This window comes from Peromyscus californicus, unplaced genomic scaffold (assembly GCF_007827085.1).
Source record: "Peromyscus californicus insignis strain IS unplaced genomic scaffold, ASM782708v3 Scaffold_7__1_contigs__length_154581171, whole genome shotgun sequence".
NCBI lineage: Eukaryota > Metazoa > Chordata > Mammalia > Rodentia > Cricetidae > Peromyscus > Peromyscus californicus.
This window is the reverse complement of record NW_026294595.1, coordinates 83,990,462-84,005,240: the sequence shown is the minus strand read 5'-3', so window position 1 is coordinate 84,005,240 and position 14,779 is coordinate 83,990,462. Positions and strand designations below refer to the sequence as shown.

Here is a 14,779-nt window from a genome sequence, read left to right as displayed (position 1 = left end):
ATATGCTCTTACTTATTTCTGAAACCATCTTTTATTAGCAATGTTTTAAGGCAAAGGGAAATTTTTAGAAATAAATAAGACATTTATCAAGAAATAATTGTTGCCATCAAACTTTAATATGAACATATTTTTTTTCATAAAGCAGTTAGTCAAGGTAGTTTTTTATCACTATATTGTGTGCTTCCTCTGTCTTAAAAAAAAAAGTGTTCTTTATACTAACATTGAAACAAGAAGTAAAGTATTTGGTTGTTTCATTACCATATAGATTAAAAAAATGGTATTGGTAAACCCACAATTGAATTTTGATGTTATGCTAACATGTCATGGCTGTAGTTCCTCATTGTTATTCTTACATTTGAAATTTATTGAATTAAAACTATTGCATACCATATTTGTTAATGTTGTACTATTTTGAAACTGGATTATCAAATAGCATTCCATGAATAAACAGATTTCCTATACAAGAAGTCCAGCTTCGATGAGAATGCAATCTGTGGCAGGATAGGTAGGAAGAAAACCTAAAAATCTTACTTCTTCAAAAGAAAATATAGCTTCGGGCTGGAGAGACAGCTCACTGCTCTTGCAGAAGACCCAAGTTCAGTTCCCAGCACCCACGTGGGGAAAAATCACAATTGCCTTTAACTCCTGCTCCAGGTGATCCAGCATATTCTTCTGGCTTCCACAGGCACCTGTACATATGACATACACTTGCACAGATATACGCACACATACTGAATAATGTTTAGCTAGTCTTAGTCAGTAGTACTAAGCAGAAAGGAGAGATGTTCCAATACCAGCTAACCAAGACCAAGCACTAGTTTAATGGCGAAAATAATAATGATAAGTAATACTAATGTTTATTGAGCAAATGCTAGGAACTAAAATTATTTTTATAAATAAACTCACAAATCCTTACAATAGCCCACAAGACCTGTGTGTTATTCCCTTTTGCAGACCTCAGCTGCTCATAGTGAGATTATGTTATCATCAGAATTAACCTGGTAGAAATTAGAGATCAGATGAGACTTTAAAGAAGTTTAAATAGAACCTCACTGACTAAAGCCAATTTTACCCAGAATCATTCTGTTTCACAGATTTTAATTAACAGTTTGAAATTTGTAATATTACTTGAATTTCAGACTGGTGAAAATTGAACACTGTATTAAAGGATCCCAGGCGAAAGGACACGAGTTGCGTCACAGAGACTTATTAAATGTGATGGAAACTCAGCAGATGAATACCAGCAAACAGGTGCAAGAGCTCAATTAATTTTTAAACCCTACGACTCAGGAGGATTGCAATGCATCGTGTTGACAGCCACAGCACGTTGCTAATTTCATCCACGAGCTTAAAAATCTCAATACATTAGAGCATGTGAATGTATTAAATTTTTAAAAAGTGTGAGTAGTACTAGGGTATCCTAAAACGAAAAATGTTAATTTCTCTATGGGACTTGAAATCATTTATCTAGTGAAAAGATGGTGTTTTTTTTCTATTACTGTACTCTGACTGCTTTCATGTACAAATTGAGTTCCATTATTATGTGTAATATAGACTGCTGTTATTAAGTTATGGCTTTGTAACTCAGAAAAAAAAAAAAAAACAACTAACAGTTCATGAAGTATCCAGCTTCTTTGGTGACATGTGAAGGAAGTTTGCAACCCATGCAGTGGTGGTATTAGGTGCCAAGAGAATGCTGAAGTCTTTTTGCATGACATGATTGAAAATGATAAGTTAGGGACAAAAAGTTGAGCCAACATAGTTTGCTTTCACCAGGAATTAACCTTATGTGGGGTTCTGGGACCATTTCAGCATGTGATGGAGATGAGGGTTGGTCATCTCCACATAACCTTGCACACATGAACAGTCTTATGGGACCATTTGAGAATTTGAAACAATCTCCAGGGAACATCTCCACATAATCCTGTACACATGAGCAGCCTTAGGAAGAGATGAGTACCACTTCCTGTACATCATTATCTCTGACTCAGATTGGTAAGATAGCTCTTATCCAGTGGGTTTTCCTCCTTGTCACCATCACTAATCTGTCTGTGTGCCTGGGATTGGTAAATAAGAGTTAGTTCCTGGCCTTTTTACAACTTAGTATGAACTGAAACTCACAGTGCAGAGTACTAAGTTGAAATATGTGGTAAAAAAAAAAAAAAAAAATAGGGCATCTTGGTGAGTATTAAAGGTAAGTAGATAGAAACTTCAAGAAGAAAGAAAAGGCATCCTTAGTCAAAGGAAAGGGTTTTGCAGGGGCTGGAGAAGAAAGCCAGGCATGCTACCCTCTTACTGTTAAAAACCATGTGTTTATGATGAATGTGTAACAACAAGTGTTTGGAAAACATTTTATCTTCTCTGTCAAGATTTCCGAAGAAGCTTTAAAGAAAATAAAAGGAGCTGGGCTTAATTCTTCAAGATTTTTGCCAGGAAAAAAAAACTACTCTGTTTTATATATAAACTTAACTTCTCCCTATTTTTGCTTAACTGGAGCATATTTAGCAATCCTATTTAAAACATAAAAACAACTGTAATGTACGTCCTTGCTAACAGGTGAACTGAGTACATTTTGATTCTTAATCAGATACATGTAATCTGCACCTACCCAAACATCTAGATAATGGCACCAGTCACAACTGTTGCTTTTATAAACCCACTATCAAGGAAGCAAATGAAAAGGGGAGACAAATGTGCAGTCTAATAACCTGAGCTAACAATAAGTTATTTTCAATAGAATGAAAAGAACAAAAGCCAAAGAGATTCATTTCCATTCCCAGGTTATGAGCCCAGGAAGGTTGCTGCTCTCACCAGATGCACAGTCTTTAGGGTTGACAATGCACATCTCCCCCAGGGACATGCAGAGAGAAAGCCAAACTCTTGCAACTTGATGCAGAGAGATTTGACGTCCATTAAAACATCTCTCAATAACAAGCTATTCAGGTGTAGAGTAAAGATTCTATACTTTTTTTTCCCCAGAAAATGAGATTGTTGCATAAAACACCTGACATGGAATCAGAGCCTGTGTAAACCATGCTGAACCTGGTGCTATCATTTCAGCTTCCTTCCTCCTAACTAGGAAAGAGGAGATGAGGAGATTTGCTGAACATACCGTCTTAAAATTGCTGCCTTATTTTGAACACATTTAAGTCCAAGATGATCCTAAAGACAATGAATTATATTTAAACTCCTATGATGAATTTTAACAACAACAAACAGCACTGATCTGAACTTCTCTAAGTGTCGGATAAACTGCTCAGAAATCTTCATTTTATTTTAGAGTTTTTAGATGCACTATTTTTTACCAACAAGGTAGATTAGTGGTGTTTAAAGTCATGGGGTTCATCTGCATACAATACGTGCAAACTTTGGAAGCAACGTTTGACCCCTTGGTTTTTTTGTTTGTTTGCTTTTTGTTTTGTTTGTTGTTGTTTAGCTCTATTTCGAATATAAGGATGACTGCTTCTTACCTCTTATAATTTGAGTAAGGATTTATTGACATAATTAAAGTACATAAACATGATTAACAGAAAGTCTGCTTTCAGCGTTTCCCAAGTGTTACCTGTAAAATAAATGATATGGAGTAATTAGTTTTTGAAAATAAAAGCAGCTGGAGAGATGGCTCGGTGGATTAAATGTTTGCCATGCAAACCAAGTACTGGAGTTTGGATCCCCAGTATCCACATAAAAGCCAGGTGTCTGCATCCTGGAGGCAGAGACAGAATCAGGGCCAAGATGACTAGTTAGACTAGCCTGAATTGGTGAGCTTCGTGTTCAGGATGAGACCTTTCCTTAATATACAGAGTGAAAAGTTATTGAGGAAGACACTTAATGTTAGCTCCTCCACTTAATGCCTACGCACTTGTGCACACACACATGTGCATACATACATACATACATACATACATACACACACACACAGAGTCTCATATATGTGAACACATGTGTATACCACACAAACCCTTGAAGAACAGTGAGTAATAAAGAACTTTTAAATAGTTATTCTTAAGACTTTACCATGGTCATTGTGGCTTTGCAGAGGAATGTGGCATCCTGCATTTTCTATACACGTGTGACAGAAATGTTCTGTTGTTTGGTTGGGATTTGAGGGTGTTACATTTTACTATGCCACTTTCCTGAAAACATCAGTTTAGAAAATGTAGGTAGACAACCAGGAATCTTCCTTCTCTTTTTACTCTGTGTTAGTGTGCACCATGTCTTTGGTAGCAGTCGGCATAACATTGGCTTTTCATTCTTAGTAAAGGGTTTGAATTTCTTGAGGTCAGTGATGACATACTTTTAAGTGTTTTAATCCTCGGTGTTTAGCCTATAAAAAATTTTAAATGTTGGCTAAATGAATGATTGGTGTATTGTTAAGTGTATGCATTTGTTAGGTCTTGCAGAATATTTTTTGTGACATTCTGGACTGTAATTGTTTTAGTCTAGAGGTTTTCTACTGGTAACTTTATATGCACATCAGCTAATAGTCAGACTAAATAAATGGACCAGCAGAGCAAGACTGTGAAGACAAAGGAGTGGATTAAAATGACTCACAATCTATTTTATTGTTGTGGAACTATGCTTAAGAAAGAAGATACCTGTGGAAAAAGATATCCTATGAAAGCTACAGAAAAAGAAACAGAAACAGAAAAAATATATAATTAAAAAATAAAAATGTTGTACTCTTAAAATAACAGAATACAAGTTGTATAATTTATATTGCAAGAGAAATTTAGAAGTTTAATTATGGAAAATAATCTCCTGGCCAGATGGTTGAAACATAATCTGGATGGTTTATGTTAATGAAGTTCAGGTTCATCTTCATAGCACCAGTTATTAAATAGCCAACATCAAGTGTAATACGAATTCTACATCCTCATCTTTTAAATATATATAAGCAATACTTTGTAAATTTGGTGATGTATCATTAATTTGTGCATTAGAGACATTTTGTACTTTCTTTTGGATGCTGACCTCTCCTATTATACTATAATAAGTGTTTGGCAAATCCTTAATGTCTAATACCCACTCTGTTTTACAGCTGAGAATAAGAGAAAAGTAAATGTGTGAATGGTATCCACCAGGGACTTTTTCCCCCTAAATGTACGCTAAATGCTCCTTGAATGCTTCTAATATTTCATATTCACAATAATCCCATGTTCCAGAGTTATAAATGTGACATCTTACCACTGGATGACAAACTCAGAGGCTAAGTATGTTGCCTCATGCCCACAGCAATAAAGAGAAAGGCTTTCCTGAAGTTAGGACCATTTCTGTTATCCAATGCTGTCTTTCTAGAAGCATGACCTTTCCTATGCTTTTCCCTAGTAAGATGTGTTTGTGTAAATGGTGTACTTAGAGATGCTTGACCATGACCTAGATGACCACAGCTATTAAACTATAGTGACAACATGTAAAATATTAACAGAAATACTGTGTTCTTTAGATGGATTGGTTTAATATTAAGGTAATGTTAATTATTATTATTCACATTAGCCTATAAAGTTACTGCAGTCCTAATTATACTACTGTTTTTGTATATGCTTCATTAATTATTTATTTAATTTGGAATGATAAATGCAAGAGAAATGTCCAACACAACTTTGAAAAGAAGGTTAGTTATGAACTAGTAAGGTTACCCCAAGTGACAAAACCTAGCATAAGGAAGCAATAATCAGTATTTAAAAATAGTTTTGTATTGGTAAAAAATAGAGAAATGCATAAATGTAAGACAATTGAGAATGCTGGAGTACTTTTATCTGTAACTTGAAATGCAGTATATCATCAGAATGATGTGGTAAATCAATAGGAGAAATGTAGCATTTATAAAATAGCAGTGTGTTAAACCCTCATACTGTAACAGAAGTTATTTTTCATGTGAATCAAATACTTAAGCATATAAACAAAACCAGAAATATATCCAGAATAAAGCTGATAATGTTGGAGAGGAGTAAGCTTTCTTCATTGTGGTATAACCTAAATAAATCAATAAATAAATGGGAAAAAGTGGGGGGGGGGTGGTGAGGGGGTAGGGCGTGATGAGATGATTCTGTGGATGAGAGTGTTTGCTTTGCAAACTTGAGAACTTGAATCTGAATCCTCAGCAACCACGTAAAAAGTCAGGCCTGGCTAGCCCCCAATTATTGTGGAGTGGAGACAGCAGACCATGGACATTCTCTGTCAAGCCAGCCTAGCCCAGAAGTGGGCTTCTGGTTCTGAGACATTGTCTTGAGGCATGTGAGACAGAGAGCTAAAGGAGAAGACATCCTGTGCCCTCCTTTAGCTTCCTCATGAGCGTGCACAGGCACTCACTCATACCTGCATACACATATATATATACTGCCACCCCTCCCAACACACACACAATTCACCACTCTTAGAATTTTCTGGGTTGGGATTCAGTCCACACTTGACTTCTGTATAGTAGAAAATCTACAAAATTGAGGTCATAGTCTAAAAAAATAATTTATATATGAGAGAATAAGGGTTAGTATTATTATTTTATAAACAAGCCTTCCAAATCAATAAAGGAAAAAAGTAATATCACATTAAGAACATGAGCATAAGATTTATTCAAGCAATTTACAGCCAGAATCAAATGGCTATTAGATTTGAAAAGATGCCCAAACCTACTAATTGCCAAAGAATGCAAATTAAAACAACAGTACACTATCATTTGCCTACTATTAGACTAGTCAGGGCTGAGTAGTGATCATTCCTCGTACTGGCAAGGATGTGGGAAGATTGACTCTATAATATACTATTGATGTAAGTAAATTGGTGCAATCTACTTCGAGGGTAAATTTAGAAGTATTGATTCAAATTTAAATGGCAAAAATACCCTTTGACCTAAACAGTTCCAGTTCTATGGACATCCAAGGTTCTCATACAGGGCTAAAGACTTTGCTCAGATTCTGAGTGCCATTATGCTCTGTAGAGCTTTTGTGCTGTATAGAAACCTAAAGCGTGTAGTTTACATATTTACTACAGGTCCTCTGTGATAACAATAGGGAATATCTTACATGTTCCTGTTATGGTGGCAATATGAACTTCACCTGACTAAAGCTACTTTTATCTTATTTACAATTGTATTCTGAACCATCTGGTATGTGCTTATTGATATAAATACTTGATAAGGGAACAAACAAAATGAATCAGATATTTATACAGCTGAAGTTATTTTTCAAAGTAAGGTAAGTTAAAAAAAAGCATGTAATAAACTATTTTGCAACTCATTCTCTTATATATAGTTATATATATGCATAAGTTCATATAGGTGTGAATATATATGTATCAAGACACAAGGAAGAGTGCTTTTTGGTTGATTTCTGGGAAGAATTCCTGAAGTAACAATATTGACAGTTTATTTCATGTAAACAGCATTTCCTTTAGCTTTTACATTTTAAACAGTGGCTATGTTTATGCTGTTTAAATTGCATGAGATCTTAATGAGTTTTAAATGTAAATTTCTAATTTTATTTTTATTTTGCAAAAGAATTATGTAAACATTGCAAACACATACACTGTCAACATACAAGTATCATACAGAAAGGGTTTGTAATTTTGCATTTCCTGAAGTGAAAATTATCTGCAGGTGCTCAATGAATTAAGGACAAGCCCAGTCATTATGCAATATAATTAAATCCTTGCAATCATGTGTGTTGAGACAATGAAATTGCTAGCAAATTTGAGGGCTCAATTGCCCCATTAACATCATGATTTCGTGCCCACAATCACATTTGACACAGTGGTCTGGACCTCTATCATTATTTTGTTTTTAATAGTTGTCATGTTTTTTGTGACTAATAATGTTTTGCTTTTCATTTGGTCAGTCATTCATATCAAAGTCAAGCTGTTTATTGTAACTGAAGTTTTCTCCAGTCCTGCCTGGCCCATGGTCAGGACAAATCTCTCTCACCTGCCAGTCCTGCAACTGCTCAGACCCAACCAAGTAAACACAAATTACAAAATGTATGACCTAATGGCTCAGGCTTCTAGCTATCTAGTTCTTATATCTTAAATTAACTCATACCTATTAGTCTGTAAGTTGCCACGTGGCTCGTGGGTTACAGGTACCTTACATCTTGCTTTTCATGGTGGCGGCTGGCAGTGTCTCTCTGCCTCAGCCTTTCACTTCCCAGAATTCTCTGCTTGTCCCGCCTATACGTCCTGCCTGGCTACTGGCCAATCACCATTTTATTTATATAGAGCGATATCCACAGCAGTTTATAACTCACTGAATGATATAAAGAAAACCAAATAGTCCTGGAATTTTATTCATTCATTCATTTTTTTTCTTCACATTTATTATGTATTCATTATCTTGTCAATATACATTTATTGAATAAACACTTGGCTGCATGCCAAATATCTTCTGGCATGAACTCACAGGCACTATAGAAGCACACGTAAGACCTACCAAGGTTCAAGCCTGGTAGGGTCCCAGCAATGAGATGGAGAAGTAGACACGGAATCCACAAAAGACATTGGCAATTGATACCCACTGGCAAAGAGAAAATCAGTTTTCTCCAATGAAGTGTCAATGGGTATATTAACCACACTCCTCAGAGTAGGTCCAAGCCCATGAGTAGTTGACCAACATCAAATGAACTCTGTCTTTTTGTGGACTTTTTGCTTCATTTTGTTGGGTTTTAGCAATTTTTGACTTATGGTTTGTTTTGATTTTCATTTTTATAATGTTTTGTTTGGTTGGTTTTGAGAGGCACAGAAACATGAAGTTGGGTGAGTAGAGGAGTGGGGAAGATCTGAGAGTAGTTGGGGGAGGGAGATCGTGATTAAAATATATTGTATGAAAAGAATTAAGTGTTTTTAAAAGATTTGTTCCTTGACCTAAAAGAGAAAAAGAAAAGCTCTTTTAAAGTAGTGGCACATAGGTAATGAACCCTGAACCTGACTCATTCGGTCTAGAGTAGAGCTGGTCATTTCCATTTTTGTCAGAAGTACTATAGGTAACTATAGATAATGTGCCAAAAGTTAAGAATTACAGGCTTATCTATCAAAGGTTAGGGGTTTAGGAGTAAACAGGAAATTGTTCCTGTTGTCAGGATCATCAGAGACAAATTAATGAGTTGGGTAAATAAGGCAGTAATTGTGAAGAGTTTGTTGTGGTGAGTTCTATCTGGATTAAGGACACTTTTTCCCACATAAAACTAATATACATTGTCCTATGTCAGCCAAGTCTGTTAATGGATTATAAAATCCAAAAAAAAAAAGAGAATTTTCTACCTTTAGAAAACCAAACCACCCAAATTGTGGTTGAGACCATATTTTCTGTCTTAGTTACTCTGTTCCATATTTGAATGAATTAGGTATACTAGACTCCGTGATTAAACTCAGGAAATGGAAAAGCAGACAGACAAATTCTATTTCTGATAGAAAGCCCGTGGGAGATTAGGAAGAGGTGAAGGGTTGCAAAACTGAGCCTCAAGGCAGGGACCACGTCTCCCTTTCATTCATATTGTCTTCCTTACGGCTTAATCCAGAGCCCAGCGTCTGAGTCTGGTGTGGTTTTGAATCTTTTTTTTCTAAAAAAAAGATTCAGTGTTTCTACCTAATCTCTGATACCCATGGGAACTCTGTCCTAGCACTCTAACCAATGACTACAACAAGGAGACCCATTTGAGGGCTTTCACAATGATAGGGTGTTTACTTGTTTCTCAGCTTAACAATTAAAAAAAAAAAAGCCTTGATTAATCCTTCATGTTGGGTGGGCTTTTTCTTTTCTATTTTTAAATTTGTATTATTGCTAGTTGTTGCTTTGTTCATACTGCTTTGAACTCCGTACTCTTTTGGCTACCTTATATTCGTGTGTGTGTGTGTGTGTGTGTGTGTGTGTGTGTGTGTGTGTGTGTGTGTGTGTGTATACATGTGTGCTTATATATAGAATCTGGAGATTTATGTTAGCTGTCTTCTTCAGTTGCTCTTCTTCTTGCTTTTTGAGACAGGGTCATTCAGTGGGCCTGAAGAACATTGATTTGGCTAAGCTGTCCGGCTAGTGAGGCCCTAGCTTCCAACTGTCTCTAGCTCCAAATTGCTAGGACAACAGTCATGCACTACTGTGCCAGGCTTTTACTGGACAGTTGGTATCTGAACTCAGGTCTCATTCCTCCACAGCAAGCACTTCATTGACTGAGCCATTTTTCCAATCCCCCTTTTATTCCCTTTTAGTTTTATTTTATTCAGTCTGAATTATCTACCTTTCTTTATTCCTGTAAGCTACAAAAACAAAGCACTGGTACTAATGAAAAGAAGCCTTGGAAATTTCTTTATCCAGAATAGAGGAGGATGTGTGACAGATACTCTGAACAGCACCAAAATGTTTCACAAAGCCCAACACCTCTGGTTCTCTAAAGATAGGACAAGAAAGTCACTGGACCATATTTAACAACCTTTTCTAGGAAATCCATTGAATACAGTTCACATCAGAATTCCATAAACAATAGTCACCAAGGCCCAGAATGAAAGCTTAATGGGTAATACACTAGATATAATTGAAAGATTTTGTGTTCATTTTCTGTGACTACATGGCATTGCAAAGGTCAAATGGGACCTTCCTGAAGAAAAGCTTGTCGATTACAGGGTTCTCCATTTGTCATCTGCAGGTTTCTGTGCAGTGTGGATATATCTAATTGTGAATATATATTATATAAACTTGAAATTGTGTTATATAGGACATTAACATAATTTTACTTTATGTTACTATTTTGAAATAAAAAAGATTTCTTCAGAATAAAAGAATTGGTCAAGATCCTCATAGTTTTACAGCTAGTTGACTGTCAAAATTATAAACTTTTTCCATTCTGAGGCATAGGAAGGTGTCATTTATCTGGGAAATGGAAATGCCTTTCATATTTCTAGGACTATGCTAGATAGCGGTTGATTATTCCTATTATTTTGTTATAAAACATTCTTTTGTTTTCAAAAACATATTCATTGGCAGTAGCCTGCAAACATACATTATGTTCTTTGCTTTTCTCTATTTGATGAACTTAGATAAGGTAAAATCATTTGTGGATAATTCAGTAGTATGTTTAAAACTATATATTCAAATGAGTATCTTTGAAATGAAAATTCTGTTTTAAAATATCAAGTTAAGTGATTACCATGTATAACCATGCTCTTAATTTCTGCAAAATTTTAAGTATAATGATAAGAAAACATTTAAAGCATTTAAAAGCACCCTGCAATATTTGTTAATTCATTGGCTATATTATTTTACACAAAAATGCATGTCTTGAAACTATTTTACATGGCATTTCTCTTTTGAACATTGATATTGAATTCTGTAAAGTTGAAAGTAGCTAGGAATCCAGTCTTGTTCAAGCTTCCTCCAAATCTGAGCCTCAAATAATGACTCACTGCATTTTGTTTAGATCCTTAGAATTCTGCGAAACACGTTTCTTAGTGATCAAACTATTTTTCGTAAAAATATGAGAAATCAGTTAACAGACTGAAAGAAATTGACCTACCTTTTCTGTTTACACAGTGACATCTTGTTTCTGAGAGACCCATCAGGTTGGAGGATAAATTTCTAGAGTCTAACCTTTCTTAACATGTAGGTTTTACAGGGACAGAGTGAGCTCATCATAATGATTGTTTATTCAGATACCCAGGTTCTTCATGCTTGGGTATGTTACTTCCCTCTTCTCTGTTGTAGTTCCCAGAGAAAATTAATATACAGCACTGGTTGCACCCATGCTGTGTAAACAGTATGAAATCTGATCTAAGCATGCATATCCTCTTACAATTTGCTTTTTTTTTGCAAGAAACATATCTAAGATACTAAAATACTTTTATTCCAATCATTCTCTCAGATGTTCATTCATAAGAAATCTAGAATGGAAATATAATTTCTCAGGAATATTCACTAATAACCTTCTCTTAAAGGTAGAATTCTCATATAAATTCATTGACATTTCTAAGATATATTAACATCATATTTCCTAAGGTAAGATTGTATAAAATTCATCACTTCTGCTCACTCCAATCCTTGAACTGTACAGAGCAAGTTTGGTCCAATGTGCATGCTGCAGAGTATTATGGAAACAGTATCTTTTGTCATTCTCTAGTGTGCTTCTTTTCTCTTCAAGTCTCATTAGATATGTGATTTGATTTTTTTTTCTTTCCTGTCGATTTTTAGTACCTTTTGAAGCAAAGGTTTTTATGTTTTAATAGACTTTCAGCTTATCACTTTCCCTCTTATCATTCATGGTGTGTGTGTGTGTGTGTGTTTAAAACAGTATTTTTATTTTTATGCTGCCACAATCACTGCTGAGGTAGGAAAACAGTTTCCTTGAAGTTATCTACCACCACCACCGCTACCACCATTACCACCACCACCACCATCTCCCTCCCCCTCCTCCTCTGGAAGATCCTTGTGCCTTGAGGAGAGGAGTGTGGTATATAGGTCCTATTTAGGGCTGAACTCTCCCAGTCTCTTATTCTCTGTACATTGACCCATTGAGGATCTGTTATTTTCTTTGCTGCTTTTATGACTTTTCTTACTGTCTTTAGCTTGTGGCAGTTCAGTTATGATGCACCTAGATGTGGTTTTCTTTATTTTATTTGCAGCACATTACATTTTTTATTACTGTAAGTTAATGGTTTTTGCAAAGTTGTAAAATTTTATATTAATATCTTCAAAATGTTGTCTACTCCTATTTCTCTCTTTTTGTTTGATTACAGTTGTTGTTGAATTATAAAAGATAGCAATTATATGTGGTTTAAACCATAAAGAAAAATTAAAATAAGAGGGAATTATAAATGAAATGTCACAATTTCTCAGAAAATTTAGTTTTTTAAATATGGGTAAATAGGACATTTACATAGTAAATGTTAATGCTACTTTTCTTCTTTCCTTATTCTTACAAAATCTCTCTAGGTGCCTTTCCTCCCTCAGCTGTCTATGCAAGAAAGGACTTGCTACAAAGATCCACCCACATTGCTACCAAGACTTTCCAAGCTCTTCGAATCTTTGTGAACAATGAGCTCAATGAACTCTACACAGGACTGAAAACAGCACAGAAATTCCTGAAAACTGGTGGTCGCCTTGTCGCCCTCTCCTTCCACTCTTTAGAAGATCGCATTGTCAAACGATTTTTGCTTGGGATAAGTATGACGGAAAGATTTAACCTAAGCATTAGACAGAAGGTGAGGCAGGCTTCCCTGCTGGATTCAAATCCTGAGATTGAGGGGAGCAGTGCTGTAAGAGCTCCTCTGATGTGGGATCTGATTCACAAGAAGGTACTTACTCCAGAAGATCAAGATGTGCAAAATAACCCCAGAGGGCGCTCAGCCAAGCTCAGGGCAGCTATCAAATTATGAGGATCTTATTATTTGATCCTCAATTTTTCCTTCTATACTATAAATTGTTTTCTGATTTAAAATAGTGTTTCTGAACAGTTTGATGCAATGTAAAGTATGGGGCAGTCTAGAAATTAGTGGTATTTATTATTATTTTTTTATCTAAAGATAATGTAGGAAGTTTTAACATGACATAAAAACTTCCACTCAGAGGGCAGAGTCTCAAAACTGGAAAACTTGTTGATCTCTGCATTGTATTTGAATTATAAAATCATTCCTCCCTTTAATGAGGAAATGGAAAAACTGACATTGTATTAATCTAGATTTGTAAACTCAAGCTTCAAAGAGAAAGATAATCATAACTGTATGCTCTACATTCCAAATTGAGATATTCACATTTGCAACAGACTTTCTATGGCTCAAATAATTCATGATGATTATGGAACAAAGTATAGTTTCCCTTACTGTAGCTTTATCAAATGTAAGCTTTTTACAAATTTTAATTTTCTAGTATTATTTAAAATATGCCACACTGATGATTTTAACTAGTGAAATCCTAGTTCATTGCTTTGAAGGCATTTCTCAGTATGATCCATGTTTCGTGTTTTGCAAAGTAAGCACATGCAATTTCCCTAACAGCCCTCATAGAAAATGTGAAGTACAGAGCTTCTATTGGATGTCAGTTGTATCTGTTGCAGTAATGTACAATACCTTCAGTGAGCAATGTAATCTCTCATTCGCATCTTGAGATTTTTTAATTAACTTTTAGATATTATAAAAAATAATAAGTTTCATTATGGAATTTCCATAAAAATAAAGCATGGTACTGATTCTTATCACCCCCACTACTCTTCTCTTTCCCTTCTCTAATTCCTTCCTTCCTTCTTGGTCTCTTCATGTCACAGGTACTCTGTTATCCTCCTAGATAGCTCCCTCCCCTCTCTTAACCCTCTTTCTACTTGTGTATACATATAATATTCATGTATATATTTATACATATATGTACACACATGTAAGTTTAAATCTAATTTCTTTCTGTATGTGAGAGAAGAGACATGCAATATTTGTCCTTCTGAATCTGGCTGTTTTTGCTTGACATAATGATATTTAGTTTCATCCCCTTTTTTTGAAGATGAACAATAAAAGAACCTTAGTATTTTTTATGACTGAATAAAATTCCACTGATTATAAGTGCTATATTTTATTTGTGTGTGTGTGTGTGTGTGTGTGTGTGTGTGTGTGTGTGTGTGTGTGTGTGTACAGGTGCTCATACACATGTTTGTTTATGTGAGGGTCAGAGGTCAAGGCAGGTGTCTTCCTCAGTCATTTTTTTTATTCTTATTTATTTTAGATAAGAGTCTCTCAATTAGCTTCAAGTTCACTGATTGCTTTCACTGTATTGCCATTTAGTTCCAGGGATCTACCAATTCCCACCTTTTCATACTGGAATCACAGA

General features: G+C 35.2%; 1 protein-coding gene across 6 annotated transcripts in view; it reads left to right on the top strand.

Annotated features, from left to right (window-relative positions):
* Window positions 1–14,486, top strand: part of Mettl15 (methyltransferase like 15) — a 155,682-nt gene extending 141,196 nt beyond the window's left edge. For 4 of the 6 annotated variants that reach the window (XM_052724574.1, XM_052724577.1, XM_052724575.1 and 1 more), the window contains one exon: window positions 12,902–14,486. In XM_052724574.1, the coding sequence (XP_052580534.1) occupies window positions 12,902–13,344 (443 nt within the window). In that variant the 3' untranslated portion in view covers window positions 13,345–14,486. Of the gene's footprint in view, window positions 1–1,139; window positions 5,946–12,901 lie in introns of those variants that run through there. The other 2 variants (XR_008215105.1, XM_052724578.1) reach the window with 1 other exon arrangement.
* Window positions 14,487–14,779: the final 293 nt, after the last annotated feature.